This window comes from Melospiza melodia, chromosome 8 (assembly GCF_035770615.1).
Source record: "Melospiza melodia melodia isolate bMelMel2 chromosome 8, bMelMel2.pri, whole genome shotgun sequence".
NCBI classification, from domain to species: Eukaryota; Metazoa; Chordata; class Aves; order Passeriformes; family Passerellidae; genus Melospiza; species Melospiza melodia.
The window spans coordinates 38,452,545-38,465,212 of NC_086201.1; the positions used below are offsets into that span (position 1 = coordinate 38,452,545).

Below are 12,668 nucleotides of genomic sequence, written 5' to 3' on the forward strand. Positions count from 1 at the left end.
GTGCTCCTGGGCCTTCAAAAGGAGACAGAATCTCTCCAACAGCCCTGCTGGAGGTTCTGTTCTCTTGCCAGCCAGCAGAGCTCAGAAGGAAACAGGTCTGAAAAAGCTTTGGCCATCTGAAGATGCAAGAGGGAATAGGAAGTGAAATGGCTGGAGAGTGCCAAGAGAGAGGATGAATTCCAACAGCTCCAGCAGGAATGCTGGAACCCCTGCTGGCCAGCCATGCAGCATCATGGAAGAACTCTCCATGTTTCCACATGGCTCTTGAGGAACTCTGCAGTTATCTGAGTGTGCTTCCACAGCCCTCTTATGTGCATGGGAGGAAGACAAAAGCCAATTTATCTCTAACATCCCTTCTCTCCACGCCTCTAATGTTCCTGCTTCTGAATCAAAGGGAGGCATTCTCCAGGAAGATGCTAATAAATAGCTTTTCCTTGGGGGAAGAAGCATTTTCCCATCTTTAAGAAATTTCTCTGGCCATGTGAAATTCAAATTTGTTAACTTGCCCTACAAACAGCAACTCATTTAGAAACAAATTACAAATATTAGATGGAGACAGTGAACTTGATAATGCAATGCTGCCACATCAGTTGTAGAATAATGCATCTTAATGAAGGCTTCCCATGTGAATAAACCATTATATTTACAAGCTTTTCACAGTTAATGACCCAGAACTGGATAACGAAACTCACAATTTTAGTGTGGTCCTCTGTCAGCAAAAGTATACATATTAATAATTGATGTTGCTGTAAAAATAGGACATATTATGAAGATTCCTGAGTTTGTGGGAAAATAGGACTACATGGTCCATTAACTTAAAAGGCTTATCTAATGTTTGATGGGCTTTGTCTTTAAAATCCTTGTTTAAATTAATAAGGCAAAATGGACGTTTGTCTAAAAGAGAATTTTATTTCAACTCATCAGTCACGAGTGTGCTGCTAAGATTCTTCTGTTCTGTTCTTTACTCGTTCCCCAAAAGAATTTAGGTTTTAGGGAAGGGGATGATGCACCAGCAGAAGGGAGAAGACATTTCCTACAGCTGCCAGGTGAGTCAGTGGGATGAAGGACCATGTGGGTGATGAGGGGACTGGGGAACCTCCCATCTGGAGACAGGGTGAGGGAGCTGGGCATGTTCAGCATGGAGAAGAGAAGATTGTGTGGAAACCTCAGGGCCCCTTCCAGTATCTGAAGGGCTTACAAGGAACTGGAGAGAGCCTGGAATGACAGGACTAGGGGGAATAGGTTCCAACTGACAGAGAGTGGGTTTAGCTGGGATATTGTGAAGGAATTGTTCCTGTGAGGGTGGGCAGGCCCTGGCACAGGGTGCCCAGAGCAGCTGTGGCTGCCCCTGGATCCCTGGCAGTGCCCAAGGCCAGGCTGGATGGGGCTGGGAGCACCCTGGGACAGTGGAAGGTGTCCCTGCCTTGGCAGGGGTGGCACTGGATGGGCTTTAGGGCCCATCTCAACCAAAGCACTCTGTGGTTCCACAGAACTGGGCCTGTGTTCCCGGCCCACCTCGGGGCTTTGCTTGCTGGGATCCCTTTCCTGGCTGGAAAGCCCTGCCTTGGTGCTGAGCCAGCTCCCCAGCAGAGCCTGTACTGCTCCTTGTGGAACACCCAGAGGTGTGCAGGCTGCCTGAGCACCCTGGGGCTGCTCTTCCTCACACAGGAGGAGGAGGAGGCCCTGCTGTGGAACTAACTGCTCCTCAATTGTTCCATCAGGAGGGCAAGAGGCTCGGCGGCAGTGAAATAAATACATTTCATTTCCCTCCACGTTGGAAGGCCAACGTCCCTATTATGCCTGAGAGGTAGATTTACTGCAGCTTTTATTGCTGGGTACTTAATTTAGGACAGCTTCTTGTCGTAGGCCTGGAACAGCAGAGCTGAAGCACATGCTCTGTGGCTTTATGGGGCTCCAGGAAATGTTCTGCCACAGCCAGCATCACCCCCAACAGTAAGATTTCAAAAGATGGACCAGTTGTGCAATATTTTTTTCAGTACATTTACAGTGTGCTTCTCTGGGGGAGAAGCTTAATTTCCAGATATTTTTAAAGTAAGTAGTTGTAATAGTCACTTATTTTAACCAGTGAAATTCTTTTTTTATCCATTTGGATTACACAGGCATGAAGACTAAAATAATTTACTGTCAAAGAAGCTGGGGTCTTGTTCTTTACTTACAACTCTTATTCTTCAGGCGGAAGGTGTCCCTGCCCATGGCAAGGGGTGGAATGAGATCATCTTTAAGGCCTCTTCCAACCCAAATCATTCTGTGATTCCATGATACAATTCTGCTGAATTTTGAACTGTGATCCAAACTGCATTTAAAAGTTTGCTGCAGGATTGAGCTATGTCCTTGCTTTATTTCCTCAATATAATTTGTCTGGCTGAGGGAAGAATAGATTTTTAAAGAGGTCTCTTATCTTGTGAATCATAAAATCACAGAATGGTTTGGGTTGGAAGCACCTTAAAGCCCATCCAGTTCCAACCCCCCAAATGAAAATTGTATTAATAGAGGTTCCACAGTACACAAATGGTGATAGCCACATCAATTATATGGCTGAATTCCTAAATTAGGCACAAAAAAAAAGGAACAAGTAAGCAAAATATATTGCATTCATTAAAGCTTCCCTACTCTCTGACTCACTCCAATGGCTTTGCCAATTAAAGTAATTGTCATATGCATTCAAACAAAGCATTTGTAGTAAGAGACCTTGCTAAAAAAATACTGAAAATGGCTGGTTTAGAGATTCATATCATACATATTTAGAAATATATTTACATGTAACACCTTTTAGGAAGATAAAGAAAATTTGAAGGTTTACATGCAGGGCCAGATGAGTTTACATAATTTGGGTTTTGTTTATTTCTGATATGATACCTGGGCATGCTGTTAAACTTGACTAAACATGGCAAGCATGTTTTGGGCTCTGAAAGGCAGTGATTTCATTGTTAGTGTGACTGCAGCCAATGAAAGCCAAATTATTTAGCATTCTTTCTTCCCAGAGTCTTTCTGTTTCAAAAATAAGCAGGCTTAAAATTTCTATTGAAAACAGGACAGATTAGTTATCACTGCTGAGATGTGAAATAACAGAGGACTTTGTGCTGACACCCAGGAAAGCAAAACTCATTTTAATCTTAAACTTGGCAAAACCACGCCTGATCTGCACCACTGCTGTAGCTGCCCACTCTCAAGAGCTGATGAAATATTTTAAATTTCAATTGATGAAGTTTGTACTTTGCTAAATCCTGTGTAATATTTATTTAGCCATAGTCTATAATGTTTACACAGAAAGCTATTCTGGGAAATGTTGATTTTTTTTTTTCCTTTCTGACTGGATGAAATGAATTATATTTATCAGGAATTCAGAGAAGGAGGAATGTTTGGCAGCCTGTTTTTTCAGATATAAATAAAGCGTTAACCAAGACAACATGCCTAAATTTGGGTATGTTTAAAAGAGGTACGAAGGAGAGAAAAGCTTTTTATTTAACACCACACAGATCCTTTCATGTGAAAAGGCTCGTGGAATGGTTTGGGTTAAAAGGGATCTTAAAGCTCATCTTGTTTCATCCCCTGCCAGGGCAGGGACACTTTCCACTAGCCCAGGGTGCTCCAAGTCCCATCCAGGCAGGCCTTGGATATGGAGGAAGGAAGGATGTTGGAAATACCATGTCAGAGAATCACAGAGCAGCAGGTGTTACTCCTCCAACTCTTTGGGAAGGGCTGGAATTTCAGGATCGACCTCTGTAAATGTAAATTCACAGCTGTGAGACCCTAAACTGGGGTTTGGCTTGTCCTGCAATGTGTTGAAGTCTGATATCCAGGGAGATGTGTTTCCATGAGGACCTTTAGGAGAAGCTGGATCTGGTGTGGTGAGGAAAACCTGATGCTCCAGTGGGAACCACAGTGGCTCCACACGGCCCATGCATCCTGCTGCACTGTATCCCTTTGAGAAAAATGACAGAAGGAACCATGAGACTTTGTGCCACTAAAAGGAGAATTCCTTAAGCTATGGAATGTTCACTTTTCTGAAGGGATGGGTTTCTGGATGTGCTGCTGGGAGTGCAGTTCTCCTGGTGAAAATGGAAGGAGGGGCTGTTCTGAGTCAGCCCAGCCCAGGGAGAAGAGGCTTGGGGGCAAATGTATCAGAGCACTGCTGGTGGAGAGAGGGACTTGTCCTTCTGTTTTCCTGGACTCCTCTAATTCCTGCTCAGCAGGTTTAGGGAAGGTAGTGTGATTTACTCTGGGTGTGCAGAAACAACAAAATTCTCAGGAGCTCCAATAACAACTTGTACTTGCCAACCTTGGAACAGCCTGACAAAATAAGGCACGTGGCAAACTTTAACTCCTCCAGACACAACAGAGGATTTACCAAAGCATTGACTGGAATTTTTTGGCCTGACTTCCAGAACATTTTGAGAAGAACAAGGTAGAACTGGACACAGCATAGCCTTGTTCTCTGTCATCAAGCAAAAGATGAAATAAAATCAAATTCCAGAAAAGATACATACATTTTTTTTGTGAAGCAAGTAGAGAGTAAAGAAAATAACAGACTGACCAGTGCCCAGCCCAGGGCAGGTACACAAAAGTGCCCTTGGCCACCTGGGCACTTGCTGGCTTCATGTTCTTCCCAATTAATTGCTGTAAACCAACTGTTCCTCCAGTCCCCAACATCCTCCTACCCTCCCATAAATCAATCTGATGGCAAACTGTTTATCCTAATGTTTTAGGCTGAACCCAGCCTTTCCTCTTTCCAGTAGCCTGTGCTGTGAGATTAAAAGTATAACTTCCTGCAGGAGAGTGCTGAGGGGGATCCAGGAGCAGTCTGCACTAGCCTGAGACACAGCACTTGCCAAAAGCCAGGTCACACAGCTCTGCAGCAAAATTCAACAATCATAACCTCTGAAGGGGGGCTTTAGTGACAGGGAATCTATAAATGCCAGAAGAACAGGGCAGTTTAAAAAGCTGGTGTGTTAAATGGAGCTGGGAGGGCAAAGCAGAGCAAGGAAAGGCAGGTTTGCCCAGACAGCACGTCTGTGTTTTCAGACAGCTCAATGTGTTTTCTTGCCACATCAGTGTGGTTTAAACACAAGCCTGTGCCTGGAGCAGTGGTTCTGGTGGTCGTGCTGGAGCTGGCAGTAAACAGCCCTGTGGCAGGAATGTGAGGAAGATCAGGAAGCAGCTCAGGATACAGTTATCAAGATATATGTGCTCTTAGGAGGCTTGCTTCTCTTCACAAATTAAACTGGGACTGCAAAGTGTGATTTATCGGGACTTTGGAGAACGGGTGCTGAGGGGATCATGCTGTTTCTGCAATTAGGCTTTAATAAATAATAATAATAATAATAATGAGGCTTTATTTTTGAGCCAAGAAAAATCTCTCTACCATAGGCTTGTTCTCTGTCATCAAGCAAAAGATGAAACAGAATCGAATTCCAGAAAAGACACATAAATTTTTTGTGAACCAAGTAGAGAGTAAAGAAAATAACAATGAATAAAGCAGAATACTGGACAATTCTTGGGTTTGACACTTATTTTCCTATTTTTTAGGCCAACACAACTGAATTTTCCCAGAAATCTTTTACAAAGAACTTCAGATGGATCAGCTCTTTGTGCAAAGCAGTCTTTGTCTGAAAGTAACACAGACATTTTTTTAAAAAAGCCCTAATTATAAGAGAATTTATATTTATTGCAACAAAAGTCGAGTCTCCTTTGGGATGGACTTGGAGTAATGGATGGTTGGGTCTTCTAATTTATCTAAGTCGTGCAGCATTAGAAAAGCAAATTCAACATATTTACACATGAAGATCTGTGGTCATTTTTTAGAGGGCTGATGTGATCATACATCAAAGGGACTTGACCTTTGGAGCTCCCTGCCTATCTATCAGTGGGAACCAATGTCTGCTTCCTTTGGAGACCAGGGAAGGGAATGCAGCATGAAAAGGAAAAGGGAATATAAAAACCCTGGAAAGAAGAACAGGATTTTTAAATTTTTATTTAGAGTTATCATTTTCTCCTCTCAACATGCTTTGATTATAAACTTGATAAAGAGCAATGAGTCAGAGTGCAAAGGAGCAAACATCATCAATTCTCTTGCTTTTTAAAGGAGGTCAGGAACTGAATGCACTCGATGTGTTTGGTTTTAATTCCCCTCATCCCTCTGATGATATAGATTACATTATGCTCCCCATAAACCAGGCTGTTCACATCCTAGTTTCCAGTTCCTCCCACACTGGCCACCATGAAATGAGGGCTTGGCTGTGAATCCTCAGATAACTGATGCCAGATTTACATTTCCTTCCTCGACAGAAACATCGTGGGATTTGACAGGAAACAATCCCTTGTTCTGCAAAAGGTGCCCTTTCCAACTCATTTTCAGTGCATCCCAAGTATTTAGGTCTGCACTGGTTAAAATCTTTGAGAATTTTGTCTTAAACAGAGGCAGAATTGGCACCCAAGATTCTGTTTAGCTGTTGGAGACCAGCAGATACTAAAGGAGTAATCCCTAAGGTGTTACCTGTATTTAACATGGCAAAGCTTAGATAAATGTACATTTTCCTCCCTAAAGGTAAGGTATTAATGGTACTTTTAACTGATGTGAGATGTATTCCCTAGCCACAATCAGTTTTCAGAACCCTCTAAAGCAGCTAAGGGCAACTCCATTGCTGGGCAAGAAAATCCCCCAAACTGCCTGGGAAAAGCAGAAAGCATGTTTTAAATCAAAATTAAGTTATTAGTTTATAAATTAATCACTTAAGAACTGTAGACCATGGAAGCACAAATAAACTTAACAAATGCAGAGCAGTGCTGGATGTTTCTGTGATGTGCTGCTGCTTTAGTAGAACTTAACTTGGTACAAGGGCTACTAGAGCTTGGTACAATAGCCATGCTATGTGAAAAATGGATTTGTAGAAAATGTTTAAAATTTGATAGCAGAAGGATACACTTATAATGTATTATAATTAAGAAATAATTAGCTTCTAATAATAATAACATAAATTATAACATCTGTATTATCTCATCCTTCACATAAAACTAAAAATAAAATAAAAAGTTTTTAAACACCTCTCAGTTACCCCATCTCTAAACCAAAAAAAGAGTTACTCCAACAGTGCTACTGCAGCTGGACTTGGGTGAGGCTTGACACCTGTTAATGCCTCCAAAAACTTGGAAGGGGGCAAAAAAAAGGTCAACAGTAAAGATTTTATCTTATTTTTGGGGTGTTTGTTGCAAGGAAGGGGGTGGGAGGAACAGATTCCTGGTGCAAAGGATGCTCTGATTTTTCTCCTTCACCCCTGTGCATTTTAACTGACCATGGGCAGCTGTTCACTTCCCTGTGCCTCTGCAGTGTGATGTGAGGCAGATTTTGATTATTTTTATATGGACTTAGAGAAATATTGATGGATTAGCATGCCAGTTCTTAGGTTTCTCTTCCCTGCTCTTGACATACACAGGCAGTGGCTTGCAAAGGGGTGGGAGAAAAAGATTTTGCTTCTTTAGTTTAATTGGATATTAGAAAAAATTAATTATTTTAGCCCACTCTAAGGGTTGTCAAGCATTGCAACAGGCTGCCCAGTTAAGTGGTAGAGTCACCATCTCTGGAAATGTTCAAAAATGTGTGGATGTGGCACTTGGGGACATGGTTAGGGGTGGGCTTGGCAGTGCTGGGTTAATGCTTGGACTTGATGATTTTAGAAGGCTTTTCCAACCTTCACGAATTCTACTCCAGACATAAGGCAGCTCACCGCTCTTGAAATCAGGACTGAAAAGCTGATTAACAAAATTTCCTTGCTGATCATGCCTAGGTCAAATTCCCTGGAACCCAGGGCAAATTCTCCACAGGCAGCTTCCACATCTGCCACACACATTGGAGAATGTATGGACAGCACAAACCCATTCAGCAGAAGACAAATTGTGCTACTCCTGTGCCATTTATCATTTCAGCTGAGCTCTGTATTCCTTGGAGACTCCTTTTAAAATAGGAGGAATCATAGAAATTAATTTCTCCTCTTGGGCTGAATGATAAAAGCCTGAAGAAGAAACAGAGTGTGGCATTTTGTGCTCTGGAGGCACAGCCCCACTTACCATGCCCAGAAATATCATCTCCTCCTCTCTCAGCCTCTCTGTTTCCTTGCGCTGCCTGTGCCCACGCCAGACCTGTGTTGTAAACAAAACTCTGATCAGACAAATGGGCCTTGGTACAGCTTCCTTTTCTGGGGCAGACACAGGAAAAAACAAATAGAGGAAGGAAAGGCACAATACACCATTGAAACTATTGCTTTTTAACAGGTTGCCATCTGATATTCTTTTTTTTTTTTTTTTTTTTTAACAAATTTTGAGGTTTGTTATCTCCTCATGCTGCTCTGGGTGGCTTCTAAAAACTGCCATTGCTTCATGAAGTTCAGACATAAGATTTAGGCTGAGCTCCTGCTCTCATCAGGCTGAATTGTCTGAATTATTCATGTGCAAGAACTCTTTGTGGAATTTAGCACTGACCTCCCTCTGTCCTTTTTTCCAGATATGGGATGAACTCTTCCCCTGGAGATCACAGAAAAAGGCACGGATTCAGAGATGCACTGAATTCCAAGGGGAGGCCAGAAAGAGCAACTGAGGTCACAAAAATCAGAATGGAAAAACAACGTGTAAGTTCCAAAGTCATTCTGCATTGCCAGTGCAGGACTGGTTCCACTGATCTTACATCTGGGGGTCCTGTCTCATTTTTTTAATTTTAAATGATATATTTCACCTTGCTGGATACCCTAAAAAGGATCATTTCAGAAAGCTCTCCATCGTGTGAGCTGTGTTCCTGCCTACAGCTGCTCTCCTGACCAAAACACTGTCATTTGGCTTTGCTAGAATTGTTGCTACACAAGAAACTCACCTTTTGAATGCAAGTGGCAGCTTCATCTGGACTTTTAGTCTGTTGCTCCTGTGCTCTACTTTGCCTTTTCTCTTCAAGGAAAATTCTCCTCATGAAGGCCGCTCGAGCGCGGCCCTGGCGAGCCCGTTCTGCCACCTGGATCACTCGAATGGCCTCCTCGAGGGTCATGGCCGTGACAACTTCCTTCAACAGCACAGCCAAAAAAAGGGAATCAGCAAAGCAAAGTTATGTTTTGTAAATTGCCCGCCTCAGTTAGAAAATGGTATCTTAGCAAACAAAGAGCAGAGACTCCTGTTGATGTGTGAGGTGGAAAACCTGCTCTGCTGGGAAGCCACAGTGGCTCATGCAGCCCTGCTGAACTTGATCCATTTGAGCAGAAAGGCACAACCATGGGGCTTTGTCCCTCCAAAAGGAGAGTTTCTTAGGCTGGGGAATGTTTTCCTTCCCTTTTCTGAAGGGAGGGTTTCTGGAGGTGCTGCTGGGATCCCAGTTCTTTAGCTGAAAATGGAAGGAGGGGCTGCTCTGAGTCAGAGGGGAAAAATGGATCAGAACAGAAGGGACTCCCCCTTCTCACTCCTGAGACCCCCTCATGCTCCCCATGGAAAAACTGAATTATTGTTTCTTGATGTTCATCTCCCAGCTGGAGGCAGCTCATATTTAATTATTATATTTATATTGTGTAGCACTTACTTTCAGCAGGGCTTTCTAGGCCACAATTACACAGACTAGATTTCCTGAAAAGAATCCCATAAACCATGTGCAGAGCAGACTCCTGAGATGAACTCTGCTGGTTTTGATTTACGTTGGACTGCTCCTAACAGCAGTGCCACGGACATGGAGAGCTCCAGTTGGTTACACAGCAGCCAGGATTTCCTGAGAGGATGAGGTGCAGAGGTGCTGACAGCCCTGCAGCAATCCCAGTGGTGAGTGAGCTGGAAGTGCAGCACAGGACACTGGGTTTGCACGGGGTGAGGTGATTTTATTGCTGTTTATTGAATCCCCTGGCTCCCTGCAGCAGCCTGGACCCTGCCAGAGCCTGGTGCTCTGCCTGAGCTGGCTGCTCACTAGACAACCTCATCCCTAATGGATGCCACGCTGGAAAGGGGCAAGAACAGAATTCTGGGGAGCAAAAAGGCTCCAGGATAAACTGTGCTGAAACAGGATCTCCCCAGAGCAACAGCAGGAGAGCAGAGAACTCAAAGAGGGGAGCTCTGCAGCTGCCCAGCAAAGCCCCTCCCCAGCAGGGAAGCCTGTGCTCTGTCTCTGCAGTCTGCCTGGGGCTGCTTCCATCCCTGGAGACTTTCCCTCTGTTGTTTTGTGGGATCAACAGGCACAATTACTGCTGGAGAATTCAGGGCAGCAGTGTGACCAAGTGGGCCATCAGCAATGTCTCTTATGGCTACAACACCCATGAATCCAAGTTATCCAGGCATGTAGGCACAGTTGTTTACTTCAGGGGTCAACATGCCACTCCCAAAAGGTCAAAAGTATATCAAACCCAGAGCAGTCCTCACTGCAGTGCTTATGTATTTGTTTGTAATGACTTTTGCTCTGCCAAAACTCAGTTTTCTGCTCCTCCCAGCAGCTGCAGCTCTGTAGCTGCACGGGGGAAACTGCACTCACTGTTCAGAGGTTACAAACAAGTGAATGCCAGCAGTTGTGCTGACCTGAACTCTCTGAGTTCTGCCTGCTCCAGTGAGGAATCCTGGGCCAGGACAGCTTGGTTTCAGTAGTGATGCTTCAAGTTTTAGCTTTTATATTTTTCAGATTCTGTGCTGCTTTAGTGTGTACACTGCTTTAATCTGAGTTTCATATTAGGGGATGGTGAGCTCTCCTCACAGAGTAGGGAGACAAAACAATTCCTTCTTTAGCTGGGGACCAAGGACAAATGATCCAAATCTCAGGCCCAAGCGCACAAACAACGTGGGCTGCAGAGAGAAAAACAAGAAGATGGGATTCATAACCTAAAGCTGTAACGGGACAATTAACTCCAATATGCAAATGGAGCAGAACTTAGAAAATTTAGAGACCCTGTGAGCAGTTGTCCATTTTTGTGACCATTTTGGGTTCATCTTGGGTGTAGCCCTGGCTGGGCTCTTGTGCTGCCCAAGGTGGATCCACTGAGGCCTTCTAATAAATCCCTGCTTTATTCTTTAGCTCTGTCTAGTCTTTGTTCTATGTCAGCATTCTCAAGGCATCAGTAGGACTAATTACAAGATGAGGGTTAGTTAGACAAATAAAGCACTGACTTGGCCAAAGTGCTGCTCTTTCTGACACTCTCACACACAGAAAGCAGAGTAGAATCATTCCAGTCTTACCCAGCCTTGAGATGTGACTGCACATTGTTTGACAGGGAAATCTAAGGTTTCTTTCTGCTTGTGCCTTATCTGTAAACACACTTTTACTTCCTCACTGCTGTAAAAGCACTTCTCACTTCAGTGCCTCGTGCTCAGACACATGTGGCTGTGAACTAAACAAACCAAGCACAATATGTAGGCATGGGGTACATTTACCTGTTCTATCAAACCAGCATTCAGCAAAATCTCATGCAGGTATTTCTGCCTGTACTGCAGGATTCCCAGGTTTTCTTGAATGAAATACTTTGGGATGGGTATTTCTATGTCTTCCTGGAGGAAGAAAGTCACAAGATGCTTTTTAGGACTGTATTTAAATCACATTACTGATTAATTGAACACCTCTACAAAGCCATAAAATAAGGACAGAGGTTGTTGAGTATTTTTTTGAGTATTGGGGAATTTGACCTTTGTAACAGCTGCTGTTATTTTTCAATTACTTTAGACCTAATTCAACAAAAACAAATAAATCAACCCAGTTTGTGAACCATGTGAGCCCAGAAATCTTTCTTCTTATAATGGCTCAATTATATTATCAAATTGCTAAAATATTTGGCAGGGCTGCTAGAAATTTAAACATGATTTCCACCGAGCTGAATACCTATGGTTGTGTGATCATCCCACTTCTTGTTTTAATCAACATGAAAAATAGATCTGCTCTCTTGCCATTTTTTTTTTACCATTACAAGGAACCAAAGCATAATTCTAGAGTTTTTTATAGATATTTTGAGCTGTAGACAGACTGTGTGACTGTGGTATCTCAGACACTTCTTAAAAAAATTCTGTAATTAGGAAGATGTAACTGATTTGCATTTCTCCCAATTTCATTCCTCACTCCCTCAGCTGCACACTGAGGGACATCCCTACCATGACACCACAAGAAAGCCTCCAAGTCAGGCTGTGCTGATCCCTGATGATTTTATCAGTGCAGAGGTCTGCTCTGATAAAGTTTCTAAATATTTGTCTTGCTAAGCTCCCTGTTTGCACCTTCCAACAACCCTTGGCAGTTGATGGAAATGATTATATGCTGTACTCTGAGTGCAAATCACTCTGGGTGGATTAAAATCTGGAGGTTTAAGAAATCAAGGGTTTGTCTGGACACCCTCCTGGACGATGAGAGGATTTTTAGGGAACAGAATCAGTGTAGGATTATCTCTGATGTCTCACCTGGCCTCTAATTCTAAGTGATTCTGGATTGTGACTTTTACTGACTGGAAAAAGGAGCTCAAACCCCCAGTGCCAGGGCTGGAAGGGGTGGGGAGCCTGCTTCTCTTCATAATCTCTTTTTGGGGCCCAACATTGAAAAGTCAGGCTTGGGATGTTTAACCTCAAGTCAAATGTGTGGCTTTTTAGCCACTCCCAGCTCCACATGGGATTTATGGATCCAAATACCTTCACAATTACCCCAGGAAATGGAGTGACTGGATGCTGGAAGG

At 43.3% G+C, this 12,668-nt stretch overlaps 1 protein-coding gene across 1 annotated transcript in view; it reads right to left on the reverse strand.

Annotated features, from left to right (window-relative positions):
* Positions 1-12,668, reverse strand: part of IQCA1 (IQ motif containing with AAA domain 1) — a 117,400-nt gene that overhangs the window by 87,144 nt on the left and 17,588 nt on the right. The window contains exons 4-6 of the mRNA XM_063161431.1: positions 11,392-11,505; positions 8,879-9,061; positions 8,083-8,154 (exon numbers count right to left, since the gene is read on the reverse strand). Of these exons, the coding sequence (XP_063017501.1) occupies positions 8,083-8,154; positions 8,879-9,061; positions 11,392-11,505 (369 nt within the window). The remainder of the gene's footprint in view (positions 1-8,082; positions 8,155-8,878; positions 9,062-11,391; positions 11,506-12,668) is intronic.